The 24,895-nt window shown below is 33.0% G+C and overlaps 2 protein-coding genes across 3 annotated transcripts in view; one reads left to right on the top strand and one right to left on the bottom strand.

Moving 5' to 3' along the window:
- Positions 1-23,953, bottom strand: part of LOC132743099 (ATP-dependent RNA helicase DDX1-like) — a 41,822-nt gene extending 17,869 nt beyond the window's left edge. Inside the window, exons 1-11 of the mRNA XM_060731610.1 lie at positions 23,856-23,953; positions 17,764-17,815; positions 16,811-16,874; positions 15,941-15,970; positions 15,084-15,174; positions 14,773-14,820; positions 13,752-13,838; positions 11,595-11,755; positions 10,832-10,981; positions 10,101-10,298; positions 5,964-6,077 (exon numbers count right to left, since the gene is read on the bottom strand). Coding sequence (XP_060587593.1) covers positions 5,964-6,077; positions 10,101-10,298; positions 10,832-10,981; positions 11,595-11,755; positions 13,752-13,838; positions 14,773-14,820; positions 15,084-15,174; positions 15,941-15,970; positions 16,811-16,874; positions 17,764-17,815; positions 23,856-23,871 — 1,011 coding nt within the window. The 5' untranslated portion in view covers positions 23,872-23,953. The remainder of the gene's footprint in view (positions 1-5,963; positions 6,078-10,100; positions 10,299-10,831; positions 10,982-11,594; positions 11,756-13,751; positions 13,839-14,772; positions 14,821-15,083; positions 15,175-15,940; positions 15,971-16,810; positions 16,875-17,763; positions 17,816-23,855) is intronic.
- A 101-nt stretch (positions 23,954-24,054) lies between these two features.
- The window catches only part of LOC132743100 (dihydroorotate dehydrogenase (quinone), mitochondrial-like), a 40,887-nt gene continuing 40,046 nt past the window's right edge, over positions 24,055-24,895 (top strand). For both annotated transcript variants that reach the window (XM_060731611.1, XM_060731612.1), the window contains exon 1: positions 24,055-24,217. In XM_060731611.1, the coding sequence (XP_060587594.1) occupies positions 24,185-24,217 (33 nt within the window). In that variant the 5' untranslated portion in view covers positions 24,055-24,184. The remainder of the gene's footprint in view (positions 24,218-24,895) is intronic.

A 24,895-nucleotide genomic window follows, 5' to 3' on the forward strand; every position in this document is an offset into this window, starting at 1 on the left:
AGTTTGATGATAATGGAGTCGAAAATGTGACCACTAGAATGTTAACAAGGTTTTTCCATATTTGGGCGGTGTGACCTAGTTTTTTCATCCAAGATGACCCATGTTCGATCTTGACTTAGAAATCATCAAAACAAACTTTCAGACCAATTAACAGAATATTTGGATCACAACAGTAGCCACTAGAGTGTTAACAAGATTTTTCTATTTTTAGCTCCTGTGACCTAGTTTTTCATCCGAGATGTCCCATGTTCGATTTTTTCCCAGCAATGACCTAGACAAGTTTCCTGACCAAGTTTGATGACAATTGAGTCAAAATTGTGACCACTAGAGTGTTAACAAGGTTTTTCTATTTTTAGCTCCTGTGACATAGTTTTTCATCCGAGATGACCCATGTTCGAACTCATCCGAGTTATTACCTAGACAAGCATCTTGATCAAGTTTGATGATGATTGATGCAAAAATGTGACCGCTAAAGTGTTAACAAGGTTTTTCTATATTTTTAGCTCCGGTGACCTACTTTTTCATCCGAGATGACCCATGTTCGAACTCATCCAAGCTATCAACTAGATAAGCATCCTGACCAAGTTTGATGATGATTGATGCAAAAATGTGACCGCTAGAGTGTTAACAAGGTTTTTCTATTTATAGCTCCGGTGACCTAGTTTTTCATCCGAGATGACCCATATTCGAACTCATCCGAGCTATTATCTAAACAAGCATCCTGACAAAGTTTGATGATGATTGGGTCAAAAATGTGACCACTAGAGTGGTCACAAGGTTTTTCTATTTTTAGCTCCTGTGACCTACTTTTTCATCAGAGATGACCCATGTTCGAACTCATCCAAGCAATTGACTAGACAAGCATTCTGACCAAGTTTGATGATGATTGGTTCAAAAATGTGACCACTAGAGTGTTCACAAGGTTTTTCTATTTATAGCTCCTGTGACCTACTTTTTCATCCGAGATGACCCATGTTCGAACTCATCCGAGCTATCACCTAGACAAACATCCTGACCAAGTTTGATGAAGATTGGGTCAAAAATGTGACCTCTAGAGTGTTCACAAGGTTTTTCTATTTTTAGCTCTTGTGACCTAGTTTTTCATCTGAGATGACCCATGTTCGAACTCATCTGAGCTTTCAACTAGATAAGCATCCTGACCAAGTTTGATGATGATTGAGGCAAAAATGCGACCGCTAGAGTGTTCACAAGCAATTGTGGACGGCCGGACGGACGACGGACGACGGACATTCATCGATCCTAAAAGCTCACCCTGAGCAAGCTCAGGTGAGCTAAAAAGTAGCCTGATACAATGTAGGAGTTCCTTAAGTTCCCCTAGTTACAACAAGACACCATTATTTGTTGTCCTGTTTACAATGATATAACATTATCATAGTCCCAATCATCTTGTTATATCCAGAGTGGACTGTATATGTTTTTCTAATTTAAATGTTGCCATGAATAACATGAAACAGGAAATATATATGTTTATAAATAGCAGTTGATAAGAAAATATTCAGAAAAAAATCTCTAGTTGATATGGCTTCAGTGTCAGAGAATCTGTCAATTATGAAACCACTGATGTTGTGACAAAACACTGTGAAATAATATAATAGTTATTGTATTAGAATATATTCATCTTGACAGGAGTCAAGATCTCATTTCAATAAGCCCTGTCAAGAGGACCATGTCCAATAAAAATTTGAAAGAGGATATACCAAAGGCAATGCCTAAAGAACGAGGACATACCAAAGGCCATGCCTATAGAATGAGGATATACCAAAGGTCATGCACTATAGAATGAGGATATACCAAAGGTCATGCCTATAGAATGAGGATATACCAAAGGTCATGCCCTATAGAATAAGAATATACCAAAGGCAATGCCTAAAGAATGAAGATATACCAAAGGCCATGCCTATTAAATGAGAATATACCAAAGGCAATGCTTAAAGAATGAGGATATACCAAAGATCATGCCTAAGGAATGAGGATATACCAAAGATCATGCCTAAGGAATGAGGATATACCAAAGGTCATGAATATAGAATTGAGGAGGTATGTTACCAAAAGTCATAAATATAATGAGGGAATACCATGTCATGAATATAGAATTGAGGATTACAAAGGTCAAGTCTATAGAATGGGATATACCAAAGGCCATGAAATATAGAATGAGGATATACCAAAGGTTCATGAATATTGAATGAGGATATTCAAGGTCATGAATATAGAAAGGATTATTACCAAAGGTCAAGTCTATAGAATGAGGATTATAAACCAAATGCCATGAATTATTAGAATGAGAATATTCCAAAGGCATGCCTATAAGATGAGGGATATATAACAATGTTTAGCATTGTCTGACAAAGAAGAGAAAAAAGGTAATAAAAAAACTAATGTTATCTGTCCATTAATAAGTTCAAGACAAAGGTTTATTTATTTGTCCATTAATAAGTTCAATCTGTATAAATATTCATCTCCCAATTTATTAACAATTGTACAAAGATGTGGTTGGAGTTTAATAGTGGGGAATGACAGAAAATTTTCATTCCACATAACACACACATTTTTCAAATTTTATGAAGTGGGAATTTTATGATTCAGATCAATTGCAGCTAAATTTGCTATCACAAAAGGTATCAATACTTGAATGCACTGTAATGAAAAACTATTTATAGGTAATTTCCTTCACAACAGTTTAACACATATATTGTTACAATCAAGTAGTGTAAAATCTCATTAACAGACCAAAGAAAGATTTTGTTCTGTATAAACATTAAATTGGACTGTTGAAATATGAAGATGTCAGACAAAATCAACATCCTGCTATTTGATATTAATATACACTTTCCCATTTAACAAGTGAATGACCAAAGTTGAACTTTGTGAAAAATAATCATGTTTGCTCAGCATTCTTTAAGCTCAATGAGAATTTGGCAAAATATCTCCTCAAAAGATAATGTTTAAGTTGACAGTGACTTCTACTATCACTTACAATACAGTTTTAACAAGTTTATACACTATCACAATTTTTGCAATCGCAATAAAACTACCAAATTTTGCAAAATGTTAACTTCTGTTTCTAAATCATAAAGAACAAAAATTGTTTGAAATAATAAACCAAATACAGGTTTTTTCTCAATTTTTTCGAAGGGAAAAATTAATAAAAATTTACTTCTGATTTTTTGTATAGGTTAATAAACCCCCTATACTCATTGGAAAATGCAAAGGATGATGTGAACTTAAAACAAAAAAAATTTTAAAACCCATTACTTTATACACCCCTTTTAAACGTTTTTTCACCCCCCCCCCCTTTTTTTTGGGTCTAAAAATGGTAAAAAATGCCTTTTTAGGCCCCCCAAACCCTTGTTTTTTTTTGAAAAAGTTTTTAAAAAAAGGCCTTTTTTTTCGGGGGCCCCCCCAAAAAAGATCTCAGGGGGTTTGCCAAAGGGGATGTCCCCCCTTTCTGTTGGGGGGTTTAAAGGGGGGGGGGTCCCCTTCATCGCAAAAAAAATTTTGGATTTTGTGAAGGCTATAAATTGAGCTCAGATTGATCATAGGTAACGTGTAACCAACGCTGAAAAGCATTTGACTCTATTCTCAATCCATTTAGAAGTTTGCAGCACTTTGGAAATCAATTTATGATGGAAAAAATGCTCATGAAGTAATGGGTTAAATGTCATATATGTCACAGTTTAGAACTGTTTAATATGTAGTAGAGAAGATTGTAAAGGGCCAGATAGCACAGTCGGTAAAGCTGCATAACGGTACTTCCGAGGATCCCCGGTTTGAGTACTGGTCAAGCTGCCCGTTTTTCTTACCTTGTGACATTTGGCGCCCAACCTGGGACATGTGAATGCATATTGCTCATAGTTTAATTCACATTGTCCTGTAACCCTGACAATTTCAAGGACCAATTCAAATAGAAAGCATGGGAGTATGTAACATTTTAGAACTTTTAACTAAGTAGGGTAGAAGATGTGTAACGTGACCAGATAACCAGAAAATTTAGCCGCGGTTCATTTTGAGGGTCCTTTTTTATTTCTAGTAAAGCTGTATTTTTTTCCTCCCCCTTGACATATACAATCATTTTAAAATATAATAATAAAATAACATTTCGGTTGCCTAATTTTTTATAATAACGGTTTCATACTGAAAAAAAAATTAATTCTTTTGACTGGATATTTTTTGCTTTGGATGCTTGTTCGAGCTTATATTTTTAAATTATCCCCCACGTTGCCCTTTATCAAAATCTTGATGTGTCAATTTCTAAAATCAAATGGCACTCAAGAATATGTCATTTGAAGATTATATCGTTTATCCTTTCGACATTTTCTAATTTTTAAGTAGGGTTTTGTTTTTAACCACTTTTAGCATAAGGATAGTATACGCAGTGTGACTTATCTTACTTGACTTTGCCCCTTAAAAAAAGCAGTTTCCCGAGCACATTACTGAACTAAACCTTCAGGGTTTAAGTTACTTAAAAGGAAAAACCGGAAAAAAAAAGAATTTTTTTTAAAAGCAGATGAAAAATAAAAAGTTTTTTTGTTAATTCTTTTGCAAATGGAAATAATTCAATCAAAGAACAAAAGGCTATAACTCTGCCAAAAATATGACAAACCCCTGACAAAATGACTGTAAGGGTACTTGATGAATATCAATTTCTGTGAATGTTTGAATGAAATCCCATAAGAAATGTAGCAAGAAGAAATTATCCATTCACCAATCTAAAAGCTTCATTTTGAAACTTGGGTTTAAAAAAATTAATTGCAGGTTAAATATTAAAAATTCAGAGGCCCCCCATCTATTAATGAATAGCAAAATGATATTTCGCACTGAAAAGTCTTTTTTGGAAAAAAATTAGGAAAGGTTTTTCCGGGAACAAAATTTAAACCGCCCCCAAAAAAACCATTTTCCCCCCCCCTGAGAAAATTTAAAATCTTTTAAAAGTCATGTTTTTTTCTCATTTTTATCAAAAATTAAGTAATGCACTTTTAACAGAAAAGCATGTGAGCTAAAAGAGTATAGAAAAACTATAATCAAACCAAAAATTTTTGGTTAAAATTTTATTAATTTACGAAATTTAAAAAGTCAATTTTCATTTTTAAAAAATTTGTTGAATTTTGCTATTAAGGATAGAAATAATGATCTTTTTTACTCAGCTATGAATCTTTAATAATTTAAAAGTTCTCCAGTAAAAGAAATTTGAACATGATATAAAGTATAAATTATAACATATAAATGTTAATGAACTAGAAATGTGTCCCTAGGACATGGATGCACCCAATATTTCACTATTTTGGCAGTCTATTTGGACAGACAGCCAGAAGAACAATCAGACAATAGTAAATTTATATTCCCTGCTACAAAGTGTGGGCATATAAGTTACATAAGGCCCCTGTTAGTTGATTTTTTTTTATTTCTTACACCCACTGTCCTTAATTTTTGGCCAAAAATAGAATTGAAATTGTACAGATTTTTTTTTTATTTAAGACCACAAATTTTATAGTCCTATTAAAATTCAATGGTGCTCTGCAAGGCTCTAGCAAAAAGGCATGTTAATGTATTTAATTCCACCTCTAGGCATAACTTAAATATGCAGTCACTGCCAAAACAAGACACAAACATTATTGTAACGCTATCTGACTGACATTTACATTAAACTGACAAAATGTGTAATTCCATTCCTGTTATTTCTTCATGTTAATAACACCATCAACTGAGCACAATTTACTCAACATCAACCACTTTTTTTATCTGCCCTTCTAGGAACATAATAAGGAAATGTCCCCCATGAGAAATGTCTTTTTTTCTTAACTTATTTTGTCAGTAACAACTCTTGATATTTTCCATTTACAGCAAAGGTTGAAATGTTTTTGTTTTTGTTTTTTTCAGATGAAGTCCATCTGTTATAACTTTGACTTCCTGTAAAATTAAAGATATAATAAAAGTAGTCTTACCCCTTTAGACAAAACATCAACCTGGTCCTTGACATTGACTCCTCCCACAATCAACAGCTCTCTTGGAGTTGGGTTAGATAGGTGGGTCTTGAACTTCTGAATTTGTACAAGAGTCTGAAAATAATGAAAATTTAAGATTCAAAGATAAAAAAAATTATCAAAAAGTATGGCAGTCAGTTAATTGACATACAATTAAAGGTTTTTCAAATGCCAATGCAATCTTAAAATGAAAGTCATAGCTTTAAAAAAATTTAAGTTTACTTGAAATTAATTTACCCAAAAATGATGAGGGGCATAATTAATAAAACTTTTGAAGAGAACAAAAAGGTTAGGCTATGTGTCAATTATCCAGCACATAAAGCTTTCTAATCTGAATGATGAACTGCAGGATTTTAAGTTCAAGTATTGACAGAATCTTATGTCTTTTATTGTGTATTACATGTATTTCTAATAACAGCCTTATATCCTAGTTAAAAAAAATCTCTGCAACTTCTCTCTCAAAATCTCTCTCAAACAAAAAAACAACAAAAAACACTACATAAAATTGGTTAATAGTACAGAACATTTCCAAGGGAGAAATCTGTAATCAACACATGCAAAGATGCTTGATTTATGTATCTCTTGCATCAGGATTAATTACAATTTACAGACAAACAGCTGCGTCCCATAATCAGCCATTCACTTTAATTCCTGAATATTTTTTAAAGACCCATCAAGATAGCCTCATTTTATTTTGTATTCCTACTTAAAATGAAAGTAATGTTCTAAATATAAAAATTCTGAAAAAATATCTGAATTAAGAGCTTTTAACAATTGAAAATAGTAAAGTCCAAAAATATTGGGAATTATATTCGAATCACTACTGACTTCAAACACTGAAAAACGAGTATTAATAAAAAAAAAAAAAAAAAAAAAACTTTTTTTTTTTTTAAGAAATACTTTTTTATTACTTTCAAATTTCAAGATAGTAAATTACACCTTTGATCTTCACTTGACCAGGTCAGTTTATATACAATTATCGCCAATTAACTGTGAAAAGTTTGGGGTATATTTTATCGAAAGAGCATCCATTTCACAGTTTGTAATTTACCTGTGTAATGGTTTATAATTATCTTACTTTATAGTTTTCTGTGTTCAAACCTTTCCAAACAATTGATTATTGTCTTAATTTTGTGAAGAACACTAAAACGGCACATAGTAATCATACCAGAACAAACAATCTATATTCCTCACTCTAAAATTAACTTAATTTCACCCAATGAAAATTTAAAGCTCTACTCTGAACAGATGACTTTTTGCAAACATTGTTTTAAAGTTACATTAAATAAATTTCATAAAAAAAGAAATAGCGACATTTCATTAATAAATTGGGTTTCATATCGACTCCAGATCTTATTTTGGTGTCCAGACATCCAAAATGAGATTAATGAGCATACAAATGGGCAACCTCATTGTGGCAAATTCAGAAGTACAATTTCTGTTTGCATGAAAAACTCCGCCTTCAGATCATCCGTACATCAATATTAAATCAACAAACATGACTAAAAGTAGCAGTCCTTATCTAACGGTATATTTCCGCATTTTAACGGATATTTTCATACAAATTTAATCTTTTTTATGAGATGATTATTTTTTCTGAGCCACAGGCCTAGTGCACCGTGAAGCTCAAACGGTAAAAGTGTGTTTGCACAAGAAAATCTTATATTTGCTGTGTTCCGGATAGCAACTATAACACTGTGACGTAGCGCATACACAAGCTGATTATAGTCTTCATTTGCATGTTAAAATTCGTATACGAACTTTAGTGTTACCGTGGGGTTTTCCATTTAAAATCCTAATTTATGAACAATATTTGATGAGATTTACAACGATACTGTTAAAAAGGTTAATGAAACTGTAGAATGCTTGGTTTTTAGGCCGACGGCAAAAATATTGTAACATGTTTATTTAATGTAACTTTAAAGATATTTGAAATGGATGATTTTGGATGTATCTTTCTCTCTGTTGAAAAAAATCAAAAGTCAATATATCGCAATGCCGTCCCATGTTCGGAATTACTTTTACTTGTTCTACTTGTGATCTATGCAAGGAAGTGTTTGAGTATAAAGGGACTACTTCTAACGTACTAAATCATCCAACATCTAACAACATCTTAATCGTTGATTATTCCAAGCATATTAAAGTAGTACAGTATTCGACCTAATCAATTTTGGATACTATGTACAAGGAGAACAAGTAGCTTTTAGATGAGCCGCGTCATGACAAAACCAACATAATGGGTTTGCAACCAGCATGGATCCAGACCAGCCTGCGCATCCGCGCAGTCTGATCAGGATCCATGCTGTTCGCTTACCAACTCTATTATAGTTAGAAAAACTGATAGCGAACAGCATGGATTCTGATCAGACTGCGTAGATGCGCAGGCTGGTCTGGATCCATGCTGGTCGCAAACCCATTATGTTGGTTTTGTCATGACGCAGCTCATATATACTAACTAATACTAAAGTTAACGTAACAGTTTGTTTTTGTTCATTGGACAATATGTCACAATGACACTGCTACGGTGTCTTTAAGCTACTGGAGGAGGAAGACCTCAGGTGCCCTTGGTGCAGTATTTCAGGCATAAGCAGGCACCCTGAGTAGAATCAAGCAGGCACCCAGAGTAGAATCAAACAGGCACCCTGAGTAGAATCAAGCAGGCACCCTGAGTAGAATCAGGCAGGCACCTTGAGTAGAATCAAACAGGCACCCTGAGTAGAATCAAGCAGGCACCCTGAGTAGAATCAGGCAGGCACCTTGAGTGGAATCAAACAGGCACCCCTAGTAGAATCAAGCAGGCATCTTGAGTAGAATCAAACAGGCACCCTGAGTAGAATCAAGCAGGCACCTTGAGTAGAATCAAACAGGTACCCTGAGTAGTATCAAACAGGCAGCCTAAGTAGAATCAAACAGGCATCATGAGTAAGCAAGCTGGATAGCTTCCTCATATGAAAGAATCCATTGAGTCCCTGACAGAATTTAAACCAACAGTGGTGAGGGACAAGTGATTTGAAGTAGGTGACCTTAACCACTTTGTCACAGAGAGCAATGTAGAGTATTTCTATCACACATATGGGTAAGTCATAGAGGGTCTTTTAATTTATTTTCCTTTTAAAGTTAATTCAAGGATGTAAAATTTCCAGACATTAATTAAATCTATTTTTATGCATGCTGATAACATATAACACCTCGGCTAATTTCTCCCATATAGAAACGAGCTTATGGCTGATTAATTATGATGTAAAATTCTTCTACCAGGAATGTAATACAACAAAGATATCTGTGTTGGTTATATATCAGACTAATCAGCTTCTATGATTTCTTGGATTTAATATTTCAGAGCAGACAAGAAATTACGTAATACATTTCTCTGGTTAACAGTTTTCTACTACACAAAGATAAGTTCTTTAGAAGCTACAAGAAAAGTTAAGTTTCTCTGTATCCCCTATATGATACCGCTCTAACTAATCGCACAGTGTCTGTAAATATTCATATATTTATATGTCTTATTAAACAGTTTCCTGACATCCAATCAGGTTTATGACTATCTGTATATATCTAACATATGGTAGGTATCTGTATATATAACACTATGATATACCTTTATCCTTAATAGAATCTCAATATCATACAATTACAGACTTATGTTCAAGTGGTTATAAAGTTTTTCAGACCTTAGAAAAGTTATATCACCTGAGGTTGATATAAGGTCTATTATGAACGGTATACCATCCATATATGGGTACCAGAACTCCATATCCTATATGTAATAGTATCCCTTAATCTTCCATATATGGTAATATATATGATATATACATATATTTTGTATCCCTTCATCCTATAGATTGTATACCAGCATAAATATGGCATTATCTCTAAATTGAATCTCTATATCCTATATAGTGTTCTGTACATCATATATAGATCCAATATATGTAACTCTTTATCAAAATTTTGTATCTCTTCATCAGAAACACATAAATGTTATCTCTATAACTATGTAACTATACTATATTAATATATAATTATGATAATTACATATCAGTAAAAAAACTTTATTGTTTGCTTAGCTATAGAAAAGGAGATAGAATATTTTACCTGCTCAGCAAGTTCTCTGGATGGTTCTATAACAATGGCCTGTGGAGCATTGGGGGCTGGTTTAGAACTTGTAGCTCCGCCTCCTGCGATCTTTGACTCCGACACACAGTCTTTTGGTGCTTTAGCTAAAGCTGAGAATTCTTTAGCCGGTGGAAACTTGAATGGTGTATCACCAAAGTTAAAGCTCATCTCAGCATTCTGTAAAATTACAAATATCATTAGAAGCAACAGTTGTTGGACATCATGTAGGCATTAAAGTTTCACACCAGAAAACTTATATGAATTTTCCTATAAAGGTCTGTATATACTAAATGACGCTGGGCCCGGCCAATCTTTGATCTCAAGGGTATGATTTATTTAACTTTTGGTAATGACCACCAGGTGATGCTTCTAACTAAAGCTCTGGGCATTATAGATTTTGAGGACGTTTTTAAAATATTTCATTTATGCTCTTGTGACCTATATAGCATCGGTCTGAAACCATTTATATAAATCATTTTTTAGAAGTTTGGTCAAAATCAGCCTTGTCATTTAGAAGAGATGTCATTTAAAAAAAATTCAAATAATGGAGAATGACAGACACAATGCCATCTTGAAAGCTCATCTTGGAGAAATTTTTGTTCAGATGAGCTATAAATCAGACTAAAAATCATTCTAAGGTCAACAATCAAGTACAATGTAACAAGAATATTTCCTCCCCTTACCAAAATTGTTTAAAAACTTAATCATACCTTAAGAACAACAGCAGCAAAGAATTTTTCCTTTCTTAGATGACCAGGTATATCATAAGCCTTGCCAAGGTCGATACCATTCTTTGACCATCGAATCTCACCTTTCTGGAGGTCAAGGTAACAGCCAATAGTGTCATTCATTCCATATGGCTGAAATATAACAAACAAAATACAGAAATCTAAATTTCACATGCATAGTTTTTAATGTTAATACCTTTTTTTAATATTTCAATAGATTTGGCTGAAACCTGTATTTTTTATTTTAATCAATGTCTTTAGGTCTTGAAAATTACAACTTAAAGCTTTTTAGTTGTCTATGAATACATATTAAGAAAAACGTCAACAAAAGCACTACTTCAATCATATACCAGAACAGAAATCTTTATAATATTCTGTTCCAGTTCTCTGGTTTTATTCCAAATATTCATCATTTTCAAACAGCTGAGGTAGGCAAATAATGGTAGACATATCATTTTCAACCAAGTATCATGGAAAAAATCCAGGTTTGAACATGTGTTCCACTGACCAAATACCAGACATTAGATAGCCTTTACTGCGTTGCATTAAAATATAGTTTTAAATACTGAAAAATCAGTCATTAATCGCACATACTATGTAAAACATTACTTGAATCTTGAAACTTTTTACTTTTCCTTACATTAAAGTACATTTTTTTCAAGTTTGATTTAATTGAAATATTTTGACTTATCTGGAGGCATGTTGCTTTCTTTAACATGCATTATAATATAATCTGGTTACCAACCTCCCCATAAGAATCAAACTGCTTGCCCCAGGATTTCTTGCCTGTCCCTCCAAAGCCAAAACCAAACTTGTCTGTACCGAGGTCAAGCACTGCCTTGTCAGTAGACCAACCTACACGACACAGACCCTCATCTGTCACTGTAGCCTCATAGTAATATCTTCCTATATAACACAAACATTATTATAAACAAGAGCTGTCACAGGAGACAGCGAAGCTCGACTAATAAAATACTGGACGCAGTAAGGAGGACAAAACTATGAAAGAAAAATCAATTATGTATAATTAAGTATTAAGTTATAGTAAAAAAATAACATTTGTTAACATAAATTCCAAGATCAAGGGAAATAATTCTAGAAATAGGCATGCTAGAGTTATGGACCTTGCCACACAACATTTGTGTAATGATAAGAAATATATATTTGAAGTTTGAAGTAGATACCTTAAAAAATAAAGAAGTTATTATATTTCTTAAGAAAATCCTAAGTTCAAAGAGAGATAAATCTGTAAATATTGCTTCAAGAGTTATGAACATTGTCACATAAAATGTACATGTAATTGATGATAAGGAATAAGTATTTGAAGTTTGAGGTAGTTACCTTTAAAAATAAAAAAAGTTAATATAAAAAATAACATTTTTCTAGTAAATAAATCTAAGTTTATGGGGAGATAATTCTTGCAATATTGGTGCTAGAGTTATGAACCTTCTCACATAAGATGTTGATGATGATAACGTAAATATATTTGAAGTATGAAGTTGATCCCTTTAGAAATAAATAAGTTACAGTAAAAAAATAATATTTTTATGGAAAATTCTAAGTTCAAAGGAGATAAATCTGAAAATATTGGTGCTAGAGTTATGAACCTTGTCACATAAGATGGGATGATGATAATGTAAATATATTTGAAGTATGAGGTTGATCCCTTAAGAAAATTAAGAAGAAAACAGTAAGAAATAGTATTTTTGAGGAAAATTCTAAGTTCAAGGGAGATAATTCTGAAAATATTGGTGCTAGAGTTATTAACTTTGTCACATAAGATGGGGATGATGATAAGGTACATATATTTGAAGTATGAGGTTGGTCCCTTAAGAAATAAAGAAGTATCAGTAAAAAATAGTATTTTTTAAGGAAAATTCTAAGTTCAAGGGGAGATAAATCTGAAAATATTGATGCTAGAGTTATGAACCTTGTCACATAAGATGTGGTTGATGATAAGGAACATATATTTGAAGTTTGAAGTTGATACCTTAAGAAATGACAAAGTTATAGTGAAAAATATTTTACTGCACCAAAACTTTAATCTAAAATCTGGACGCCGACGCGGACGCCGACGCCGGGGCGAGTAGGACAGCTCTCCATATACTTCGTATAGTCGAGCTAAAAAGTATCGTCCACATGAAATGTGAATTATAAATACTACAAATTCATGATTTTTACAACCAATATAGAGTTTTCTATAATTTTGTTGACAATACTCTTGTTAGCATCATTTGTATGAACAGGTAACATTATGTACATTCTTAAAATAATCAAGCAAAAGTCAAAGGCATATAAACAGAAATATGCCTAAATATTGAAACAGTACAGAATTGTCTCCCTTGTCATGCAATTCACAAAGCAGTAGTCAAAAGATCCTTGCTAGTCATACTTTAAACAATGCATCAATTGAATTTTCACGAGCACTTCAAATGTAATATAGAAACTCCTTATGACATTACACAGATTATAACCCAAAACACAATTTTAACCCAGTGATTTTCGTTTGTTGAGTTTTACACTGTACAAACACACACGGATCATATGATGACTTTTCAAGTTTTACTGATTGATGAAGATCTCAGGTGCCCTCTGTGTAAAATTTCAGGCACGCCTTGAGATCTGAGTAAAAACCATGGTGATTAAATCAGCTACAAGTCTACTGTTCAGGCAACAATACTTAAACAAAGTCGCTACAAAGAATAATTAAATACCAAGGCTTTTTACTGACAGCAGTGTTCAACAGATTTAGTTTAACATACATTAAAAGCTGTAAACTTGCTGTTTGACACATTTACAAAATCACTAATCAATATATTTAATTTTCTACTATTTCTACTTTATTCAGCAAGAAAACATTTGAACACTTTGTTTTAGAGCATAAAGTTAAGATCACACCCACCTTGTCCTGTGACAGACTTATTAGATCTAGTACCATGCCATTTCTGCATATCTCTACTCTGACACAATAAACCATCAGGGTCAATGGCTGAAATAATACAAAATTCATGAACTTTTTTTAGTAATTAGGACAAGAAAAAGCCCTTTTTATGAGTGATATGTAACGCAGATACAGTTAAGGTCATGTCTACTTTTTACTTTCAGGGGGGAAGAATTCTGCAAAAAAGCAAGGAAGCATTACCTGCCTTTAAAAGTGATTTTAATGTAAATATCTAAAATCCTGTAACAACCTGTTGACCATTAAATTTCAAGAGAAAAATGGGTCAAAGACAGAAAAGGCCAGGTTGCATATGTATACCAAATATCATGATGCTGTGATGTTACAAAAAAAAATTACCGTCGACCAATAATGTAACTAAGTCGGTAAACAGGAATTGGATGAGCGACAGACCTGAAATCAAATCCCACAGTATGGGACCACATGTCAATGATGTATGCCAAATATCAAAAGGCTGTGATAAGTAGTTGCTGAGAAAACTGTTACGAAAATTTCCTACCATTGACCATTTATGTCGAAAATTTAACTAAGTCAGTAAACAAGAAGTGGATGAGTGACAGACTTGAAATCAAATCCCACGATATGGGACCATGTTTCAATGCTGTATGCCAAATATCAAAAGACTGTGATAAGTATTTGCTGAGAAAACTGTTACAAAAAGTTTTTCCCTGCCCGCCCTCCGCCAAACATTCACCATACTATAACCCAGGTTTGCACCTGTGCAACCCGGCCAAAAAAGACCATAACTGAAGAAAAATTAATTATATGATTATCTGCCCTTTGAAACGCAAATTACAATTTAATAATAAATAAACTGAAAAATGGACAAAAACGATGACCAGGGCAAAACAATCTATTGGTCAAAAAAGAAATGTAACACTGCAAAATATAATTTTAGGATTATCTGCCCTTTTTATGGCATTACAATTTGATTATGACGAAGTATACTAAAATAACAACAAACCCATAGCATCTCCCCTATCATATATGTTCATCTTCCAATGAGAGTGACCTGAAATACACAAAAGAAATCTATCTTTATAATATATAATATTTTCCCCGCTACTTTTGAACAATATAATCTATCAACAAAGTCCTACCCTAAACAAATTATAATTTCAAATAATACAAATTAATATTAATTGCTTTGCATAACAACTATACTCTTAAATTTCTAGTTTCTATTAAGAAAAAAAGGGAAATTTTTGTGTGTGTTTTTTTTTTTCTTTTTCTTTTTTAAATAAGTGTTAACAGAGAAATGAAACACAAGTTTACCTTTAGATTTTACTAAAGCCTTGCTTCCTTTTCCTTCTTCAATATCCTTCAAAGTTTCATAGACAATCTGCAGAATTGGTAGACAGAAAGCCTGAAAAAAAGACATGAAAATAAACTATTTAAATACAAGAGGCAGTAAAAGCAGGGCAAGGTTATAAGTAGACAGTCAATGCAGTCTTTCATGACTCTACACAATTTACTAGCTTCTCCATTTAAGTGCAAAAATCAAATCTGTTTCTTTCATTTATGAAATCCAAAATCTTGTCTTGGACTGTAACAATGCTAAGACATGTATTAATCCTTACATTTTGGTTAAACAAATGTATCTAACTTAAAAGTGAATATTAAATTTGGTTGCTGGTCAACATAATGAGCTAATGGCATAAAAACGTTTATAATGACTTGAGTGCTAAAGGCCCAAAAACACTAAGGATTTGCAGTCATTACTTGCATAATGACCTAGATCTTGCCATAATAGACCCACAATTTTATTACTTTGTTTAGTAACATAAGTATTTTGGAGGCAGTGATACTGATCTGGTGGCATTTTTCAAATACATTGTACACCTTGAAACTACATTTGAAATGCCTATTAAAACTTAAATCAATCCATTATAAAATTTTGCATAAAACTATTTAGTGAAATTACTTAAAACAGAGTACCATATGCATCTATATACATATAAATACTAATATGGATGTCCTTCATAAGTTATTCAACAATAACCATGAAGGTATCATACAAGAGGCCAGTACTCACGTTCACCACTGAATACCGTGCTACTAAACATTAAAACACTATTTGGTGCTACATCATTAAAGTTACAGGTAATCTTTATTGAAACAAGAATATTTACCCCAGTTTTTCCACTCCCTGTCTCAGCAGCCTATAGAGAGTAAGATAAAAACAAACAAGTTATAATCATTATGACGTTATTAGAACATATTTTTTATACATAGCATTAGTTGAACAGTTCTTTCATTTACTTTCAGAGAAAATGTGACAGAGCCCACGGAGAAGAGAAAATGTGTTGTGGAAGGGGAAATCTATCTTTTTTAACTGGTGGGATTTTCCCCATTTTTTGTTATTTAATCTTTTTTTTTTTTTTTTTTTTTTTTTGCTTACTTTTTTTTCAAGACATTTTTCAGAAAAATATATACCTTTAGTAAATGGGACTGGCACTGAAATCCCTAAAAGGCACTGATTTTAACATCTATTTAAGCTTGTTAATAAAGAAACTTTGTTGTTTATTAGAACCCTTCTATAGCCTGTTTCCTGGAACTAACCAGTACTGGTGTCATATGAGGAAACATGGTTGTGACCCCAAATAGGGCTCTATACCAAGATCCCTGGACTAAGAGGCAGACACCTTAACCATTAGACCACCTAGAATATTTATTTTTAAGTTGAAGATCTTGTGTTCATAAATGAAAATTTTATTGCCATATTAAACACACACATTTTTTTAGGAGCTACGCATTACATTAAGTATTTAAATACAACCCTTAAAGTATTATCAACATGTTTACATATGGTATTTTATCTACCTCCAATACAATCAATGCAACAACATTTGCTTAACTTATTTTTGTCTTTTACAGCTCATTTACCTTTACCTCATAACATTCATATACGATTTGAATAAAAGTTTACTGGTATGTTCATAAATGTACAAGATGACAATGTTTTGATCATCTATGATATAGGCAAAGATAGAATAACATACCATAAGTACGTCACCACCACCAAGGATCATGGGTATAGCTTCTGACTGTACATCAGTAGGCAAACTAAAAACATAAAATACAAACATATACTAGAGTATGTACAATACTGTTATACACAATCTTATATGTAGCTTACACTGGTGAATACATAGCTTTATTACTGATGGGAAGCTATTTATAATTTATAGGCATAAACATTTTAGAATATACATGTATATTGAAGATTGCCTAGTATAATTTTATATGTGCCTATGATTTCAATGACAACATTGTTCATTTTATTAAAAAAAGATCAAGAAGCGATCTTTTTGCCGCCAAAAAATCTTTTTATTAAATACATGTACCTTATTTGTCAACCAGCTACCATGGAGATATATTATCAGGCATATTCTACCTGAGCTTTTTATACCAATATCTCAAAAGGTTTAGTGAAAAAAAAATTGCCATGGGGTGGTTAAAAAGTAACAATTCCAAAAGTAGCGAAATTGATGGCCAGGTGACTTTGATTGCTTTCCTTTTATTTTAAAATAATAGTCTGACTTAAAAGAGCATGCATGTTTCTTTATCAAATTATTGAGTGACTTTGTTTCTTTGTGATGTTTTTTTTTCTTTCTTCAAATTGTTTAGTGAAAATGTTTTTGTTTTTTCTTAAATTGTAAAGTGAGGTTTCCAAAAGTTACTGTTTCCCTTTGTTTTGACTTTGCTCAATCTTTGACAGCAAAAGTGCCCTGAACTATTTAGTGCTTGCTAGTAAAATAAGAACCATGCAAAATCTAACCAAATTCACAAAGGGAAATAATTCATTGAAAATCCACAAAACACATTACAATTAAGTACCGGTAATTATGCTACAAAGTCATGCTAAATTCTGAAGAGTGAGCTTTATGGTCACTATACGTAGATTTTATTTTATGGATTATTGACACTGGTTAACTTGATAGACTGAACAAACCTCCAATCCATCTCTTCCACAGCCCGCCCAATCTCAGGCATAACTCCCATTTCTGAAAGTAAAGTATCACAACAATTAATTTCTGAAAGTGAAGTATCACAAGCTACAATAAATGTGTTCTTAGAGAAGCATGAGAAGTGACCAAAAAAGAAAACAATAAAATTAAGTACCTCCATTTCAGATTATAAGTTTCATTAAGACACATTTTTTTTACTCTAATTTCAAATACACTTCATACAGTGAGTGGTGAGCATGCCTATAAGCAAATACTACAGATAAGTCTGTCATTGATAGAAATTTTTTTATGAATATATTAGTGTAAATACTGACGATATATCAAAACAAAGTTTATATAATAATTATACAAACACACTGGAATAAATGATTCTAAATGTTTATTCTTTTTTTGTTATGCGTGTTTTAAATAAAATATACAACAACACCAGTTGAAACTGTGTTCTCTTGTAATTTATAATCCCCAAAAAAATACAAACATCTCAATATCTCAGCTCAAAACAAACATTAAACTTATTTAGAAACAGCATTTTCAAAACTTTTAAAGTAGCAACAGCAAACATAGATTATTGTGAAAGAATTTATGGCAAAATAATTTTTTCATCAATGTATTTCAAAATGTCAAAGCAAAGCATTTGTTGTGAGCCTGTGAATGAAAATAATTAAGTGTACATAGACCTGCTGAACTATAGGCCTATGAAGATGAAACTAAAACACCGCGAGTCGGATGTGTCGCCTTGTGAATAGTATAGCAGTCACTTATATAGGTTATTTATAAACACCGCTAAAGGGCAATAACTAAAAAAATAAGAAGTGCAGAGTAACGGTTCTTGTGCACTGCACTTCTTAATCAGATCTATCATTCTATGAATATTCAAGTCCATAGCTTTTATAGTTTAGGAGAAATGGCCGGGATAAAAATAAAGTAAGAAAATTAACAAAGGGCAATAACTCAAAAGTCATTGAGTACCAGTTTTTGTGCACTACACTACATCTCAATGAGATATATCATCCAATAAAGGAGAAATGGCCCAGACAAACATAAAGTATAAAAATTGACAAATGGCAATACCTCCAAAAAATAGAAGAAGTGCAGATACCTTCTTTCACGCACTTTTTCCAATAAAATCTTTATCCATAATTTTAACTCCATACTTTTAAAGTTTTAAAAAATGGCCCGGCAATAAAAAGAGAAAAAATTTAAAAAAGGGCAATAACTCAAACAAGAGCTGTCGAGACGGGAACGCTCGACTATTTTTTATGCTTTATAGTAAAAAAAAACTTGATAGAGTTTCCTCCTCCGTTTTCAGGGGGTCATGATGTAACAAATGTGCAATTTCAAAGCCATATTTAAAGACTTTGAAAAAATTTAACTATTTCAAAAACTTAACGAACCTAATTTAAAAAGGGAAATTTTGTAAAAAGCTTTATAGAGTTTCCCCCTCCCGTTTTAAGGGGGGTCATGATTAGAACAAGTGCAAATTTTTAAAACCATAGCAAGGACTATGAAAAAATTTTTAAAATCAAAACTTTTAAAGTAAATTTTAAGTCGAAAAAGGGGCATAATTCTGTCAAAATGCTTGATAGAGTTACCTCCTCCTGTTTACAGGTTGGGGTCATGATGGTGAACAAGTGTGTAAAGTTTCAAAGCCATATGTCAATGGACTTTGAAAATATTTGAACTATTACAAAAACTTTAACGTAAATTCTAAGTCGAAAAAGGGGCATAATTCTGTCAAAATGCTTGATAGAGTTACCTCCTCCTGTCTACAGGTTGGGGTCATGATGGTGAACAAGTGTGCAAAGTTTTAAAGCCATATGTCTATGGACTTTGAAAATATTTGAACTATTACAAAAACTTTAACATAAGTGGTTACGCCGACGCCGACGCTCGGGTGACTGCAATAGCTCTACTTATTCTTATCGAATAGTCGAGCTAAAAATAAGAAATGCAGAGTACCAGTTTTTGTGCACTGCACTTTTTCTGCATGAGATTTATTATCCTATGAAGTTTCAAGTCAATAGCTTTTATAATTTATGAGAAATGGCCCTGACAAAAATAAAGTATAAAAATTAACAAAGGGCAATAACTCAAAAAATAATAAGTGTACAGTACCAGTTCTTGTGCACTGCACTTCTTCTGAATGAGATTATAATCCTATGAAGTTTCAAGTCCATAGCTTTATAGTTTAGGAGAAATGGCCTGGACTATAAAAGTATGAAAATTAACCAAAGCGCAATAAAACTAAACAAAAACTGTCGGAGGACAGTAACGCTCGACTATTCGAAAAATTTGTCACAAGGGTGTTTCATTGAGTATAATAATGCTTACCTATATGAATACATAAAATTGTCCGAAAAGGTACAAACTCTTCAAGTTTCAATACATTCCCTTCAGTAGTTATGGAGATACAAGCTTACATGCAAAAACTTAACCAAGATTCATGAGTCGAAAAAGGGGCATAATTATGTTAAAAAGCAAATTAGAGTTATGGGACTTGTTGCCAATCATCTTAGATAATCACAGAGAACAAGTGTGTGAAGTTTCAATCCATTCCCTTCAGTAGTTATGGAAGAATACCAGCTTACATGCAAAAACTTAACCAAGAATTTCTAAGTCGAAAAAGGGGCATAATTATGTAAAAAAGCAAATCAGAGTTATGGACTTGTGCTAATCATCTTATATAATCACAGAGAAACAAGTGTGTGAAGTTTCAATCAATTCCCTTCAGTAGTTATGGAGATACCAGCTTACATACAAAAACTTAACCAAGAATTTCTAAGTCGAAAAAGGGGCATAATTATGAAAAAAGAGCAAAACCAGAGTTATGGACTTGTGCCAATCATCTTTAAATAATCACAGAGAACAAGTGTGTGAAGTTTCAATCCATTCCCTTCAGTAGTTAAGGAGATACCAGCTTACATACAAAAACTTAACCAAGAATTTCTAAGTCGAAAAAGGGGCATAATATGAAAAAAAGCAAATCAGAGTTATGGGACTTGTGCCAATCATCTTAAATAATCACAGAGAACAAGTGTGTGAAGTTTCAATCCATTCCCTTCAGTAGTTAAGGAGATACCAGCGCTTACATACAAAAACTTAACCAAGAAATTTCTAAGTCGAAAAAGGGCATAATTATGAAAAAAAGCAAATCAGAGTTATGGGACTTGTGCCAATCATCTTAGATAATTACAGAGAACAAGTGTGTGAAGTTTCAATCCATTCCCTTCAGTAGTTATAGAGATACCAGCTTACATACAAAAACTTAACCACAGGGACGCCGACGCCGACAAATGGGTGACTGCATTAGCTCGATTATTCTGCGAATAGTCGAGCTAAAAATTAAGAATTGCAGAGTACCAGTTCTTGTGAACTCTACTTTGGGCTTTTGAAAGAAACATGCATACCAAGTTTGGTGTCAATCCGACTTAAAGTGACTGAGTTATCCTACGAACAAGCCTTAGCAGTGTAAGAAATTAGGATTTGAATCGACTAGGCTGGTCGGACTACCAGATTGGAATATTCACTAGCCCAAAAGACATTTCACTAGCACGATTCATTTGTTCAAAACAGTTTTTTATATTGCCCTTTGAAAAACAGACAGCCTGTCGCGGCGTTACGGTAAAATTGGGTAGCCGGAGGAGAAAATTATATTAGGGCTATAGGGCTAACTAAATTCCATTGGCTAGGGACGCTGACACCGGAGCACGAATGACATATATTGTTAGGTTCTGCTCGCTTTTTAGGGGCACACAAAAACTACCTAATTATCAGCTAATTCCCAAAAAACCTAAATTCATTCGGAAGCTAATTAACAAAATAAGAAATTAATTAATCGTGTAATAAATTCAACACATTTTATGAATTAATTTGCAACCCATTGGGCGCTAAACAGACCAAACAACATGACCAATGCTTTCTGCAATATGTACTTATATTTGTTTCCACTGATATAGCATAAATTAATGGCAACTCCCCTTTAAATGGACTTAAGCCCCCAAAGCCTGCGGCAAGCGAAGCTTACGGTAACACGAGACCACTAGATAGTATTGTGAAACGTTTGTTGGAAGGCAAAATTGACAACATATCGCATACTTTAAATACAATATAACATAAAAGCCATGGTTTTCTGATTGAAAATGGATGCGTAGACTGGTGTCCTGCACTTCTTCATACGGGGAAGTCAAAGACCGGGCCCGCGAAGCGGGTCCGGGCTTTGGCTTGCCCGGCTATAGACTACACGTGTATATGTAAAAGAAAATCAAATAAAAAACAATTAAAAAATATATAGAATTCTATACCTATCAATGATTTTTTCAGTGTCAGTTCTAGTCGGGCGCCGCTATTTACAATGTAACTCAATGATAATAGGCGGGGTATTCCGATAACGGAACAAATCTCAACTTTTTGGATAAATGATAATCGTCGAGTGTTCCGAGTGAAAACGGAAGCGGTGCATGTAATACCGAATAACACCTTAAAAACGGAAAGAATGAAAGGAATTTTTAACGACTTCCCCGTTCATAGGCCTTGCCTAATTTCGTATAACGCGAAGCGGGTCCGGGCTTTGGCTTGCCCGGCTATAGACTACACGTGTATATTTAAGAAAATCAAATAAAAAACAATTAAAGAATAAATAGAATTCTATACCTATCAGTGCAATTTTCAGTGTCCGTTCTTTTTGGGCACAGCCATTTTCAATGTAACTCAATGATAATAGGCGGGGTATTCCGATAACGGAACAAATCTCAACTTTTCGGATAAATAATAAACGTCGAGTATTCCGAGTGAAAACGGAAGCGGTGCATGTAATACCGAATGACACCTTTAAAACGGAAAGAATGAAAGGATTTTTTTAACAATATGTGACAGCTGCTGATCAGCTTTTCATATATCCCATAAAGGGGACAATAGCTTCTTTAAGTCTATTTTTACCTTTTTATTTCTACTTTTATTTTATTTTGGTTCTAATTAATTAAGTAATTAACTTAGACCATGGATTTATCTAGGCCAACTCAGATCAGCATCTGTTACACAAACATTTCAACATTTTAAGTTTTATTATTATGATACTTGTACATGTTTTAGTTACACCCATATTTTCATGACTGAGTACATATCAGATGCTGCTACTGATATGTGCTCAAGCATCATACTGGAAATTAGGTTAACTATATTTAAATAAAATAAAATTGAATCATTTACTTTAATTTATTTTAAAAATTTAAATTTTTAAAAAATTCTAATCCTTTTTCTGATTTTAGGGTTGTGTACATAAATAGAACTCTTGTATGATGTAATTTTATGTGATGTTTGATTGTAATGTATATTTGCTTTTAATCATTTAATGCTTTCTTACCCATATTTATATGTGCTGATAAATCTTAACTGTTTTTACAGAGTCTTTCATAAATGTACATTGATCTTCTTAATACTTTTATATATTTTCTTTTATACAGATTGTTTGTTTGAATTGTTATAGGATAATAAGTTTTGTCGGAAAATAGCTTATATAGCTAATGTTTATATGTTTTTATGAAACCGACTTTAAATAAAGATTATCTTATCTTATCTTATCTTAACGACTTCCCCGTTCATAGGCTTTGCCTAATTTCATATTAGGAACTATAATCGGACTGGGAACCAGAATAAACGAAAGCAGTGTGTTGAATACTGAATGACAGTTTTAAAACAGAAATGAACGATTATTTTATACTATTTCACAGTAAAAATAAATCGAGCTCGCTTTGAGGCTTTGCCTTTTTCATATTAGGCTTTGTCTAATTTCATATCCTTTTTTTTCTAAGTTAGCTTTGAGGCTTTGTCTTATTAATATGACCAGATTTCTATCTTCTTTTTCTATCTATAAAAAATTTCATTTTGTGACCATGGGGGCCGCCATCTTGAAAATATGCCGGCTGTCAAAATAAACCAGTTATTTCATCATATAGACAAACTAACAGCTTTACAATTTTGACTGCTGTCATTTCTTAACTTTTATAGAACTACATGCACATATTTAAATAACTTTACTATTCCGTTATCACTAGTAAAAATTAAAAGAAACATCCTTTACCTTCGAATGCAGTCATTTTTGCTGACAGTTCAGTTGCAACAAGGCGAATATTCGAATCACTAAATTTATTTAAATACGACGATAAGCATAGATTTTAGGTAGGGAAATAATAATGAATGGAATTAAGTATTTAAAAAATAATAATAAATAAAAATTGAGCAGATTTGTTTAAAAATTCAAACAAATCATTTGGTGAAAAAAAAGCTAGGAACAATTTCGGAAAGGTGAAGGTCACCATTATGTGTGTAGGGCAATTTGAAGTTAGTTGCGTAATTTCAACTTGTTAGCAAGCATTAATCCAGTGTTGTCATTGAAGTGTAAGAAGCAAAATGAGTGGAGCAGCAACAACATCAGTGTTCATGGTAAATATAAATATCTTCCAATTATTTTTTGTCTTAAAACAAAGTGATGATTTCATCAAAATTATGATCTGCCAGTTCAGTTGGAGCTGTCACACTAGGGCGGCGTTCTCACGGCGTTCAAAGAAAAGTGAGAACGGCGAGATGAACGCAGTAATCTCGCATGCATCACCGCAGCATCTCAGTGGCATGGCATAGAACGCCGTCACTCGACGTTTTGCAGTGTTCTATTTTCTAATAACAGGGCAGTAGGATCGTAGTAAGGACGCCCTAGTCACTTAGTAGCATCTCCTACAACGCAACTGGAAAACTGTGAAAGCAAAATCATTGCCGAATTAACACCGTGGTTAACCACGGTGCTGGTAAGGAGATTGTGCGGCGTCTCTGCAACACTTTTACTGAACTTTACGGAGCTTTACAATATCAGCGCAGTCTGAGTGCCACAAGAGCGCCATGAAAGTGCAAAGAACGAGGAAGAAGCGCAGTCTGAAGGCAGACAATCACTAATTAAAATGTCATAAAAAGGCATTACAACTGCACTGTGGAAGCTTTCTGGCAATGCCATGATTGCCATGAGGTCGCCTTGAAGACCCATACATGTGAACTTTTTTAAATGATCAAGTGGGAGATTTTTCTTCAAAAAGAGGGAGATTTTTCTTCAAAAAGAGGAAGATTTTAGAA

The sequence above is a fragment of the Ruditapes philippinarum genome, unplaced genomic scaffold (assembly GCF_026571515.1).
Source record: "Ruditapes philippinarum isolate M1 unplaced genomic scaffold, ASM2657151v2 ctg1829_1_1_1_1, whole genome shotgun sequence".
NCBI classification, from domain to species: domain Eukaryota; kingdom Metazoa; phylum Mollusca; class Bivalvia; order Venerida; family Veneridae; genus Ruditapes; species Ruditapes philippinarum.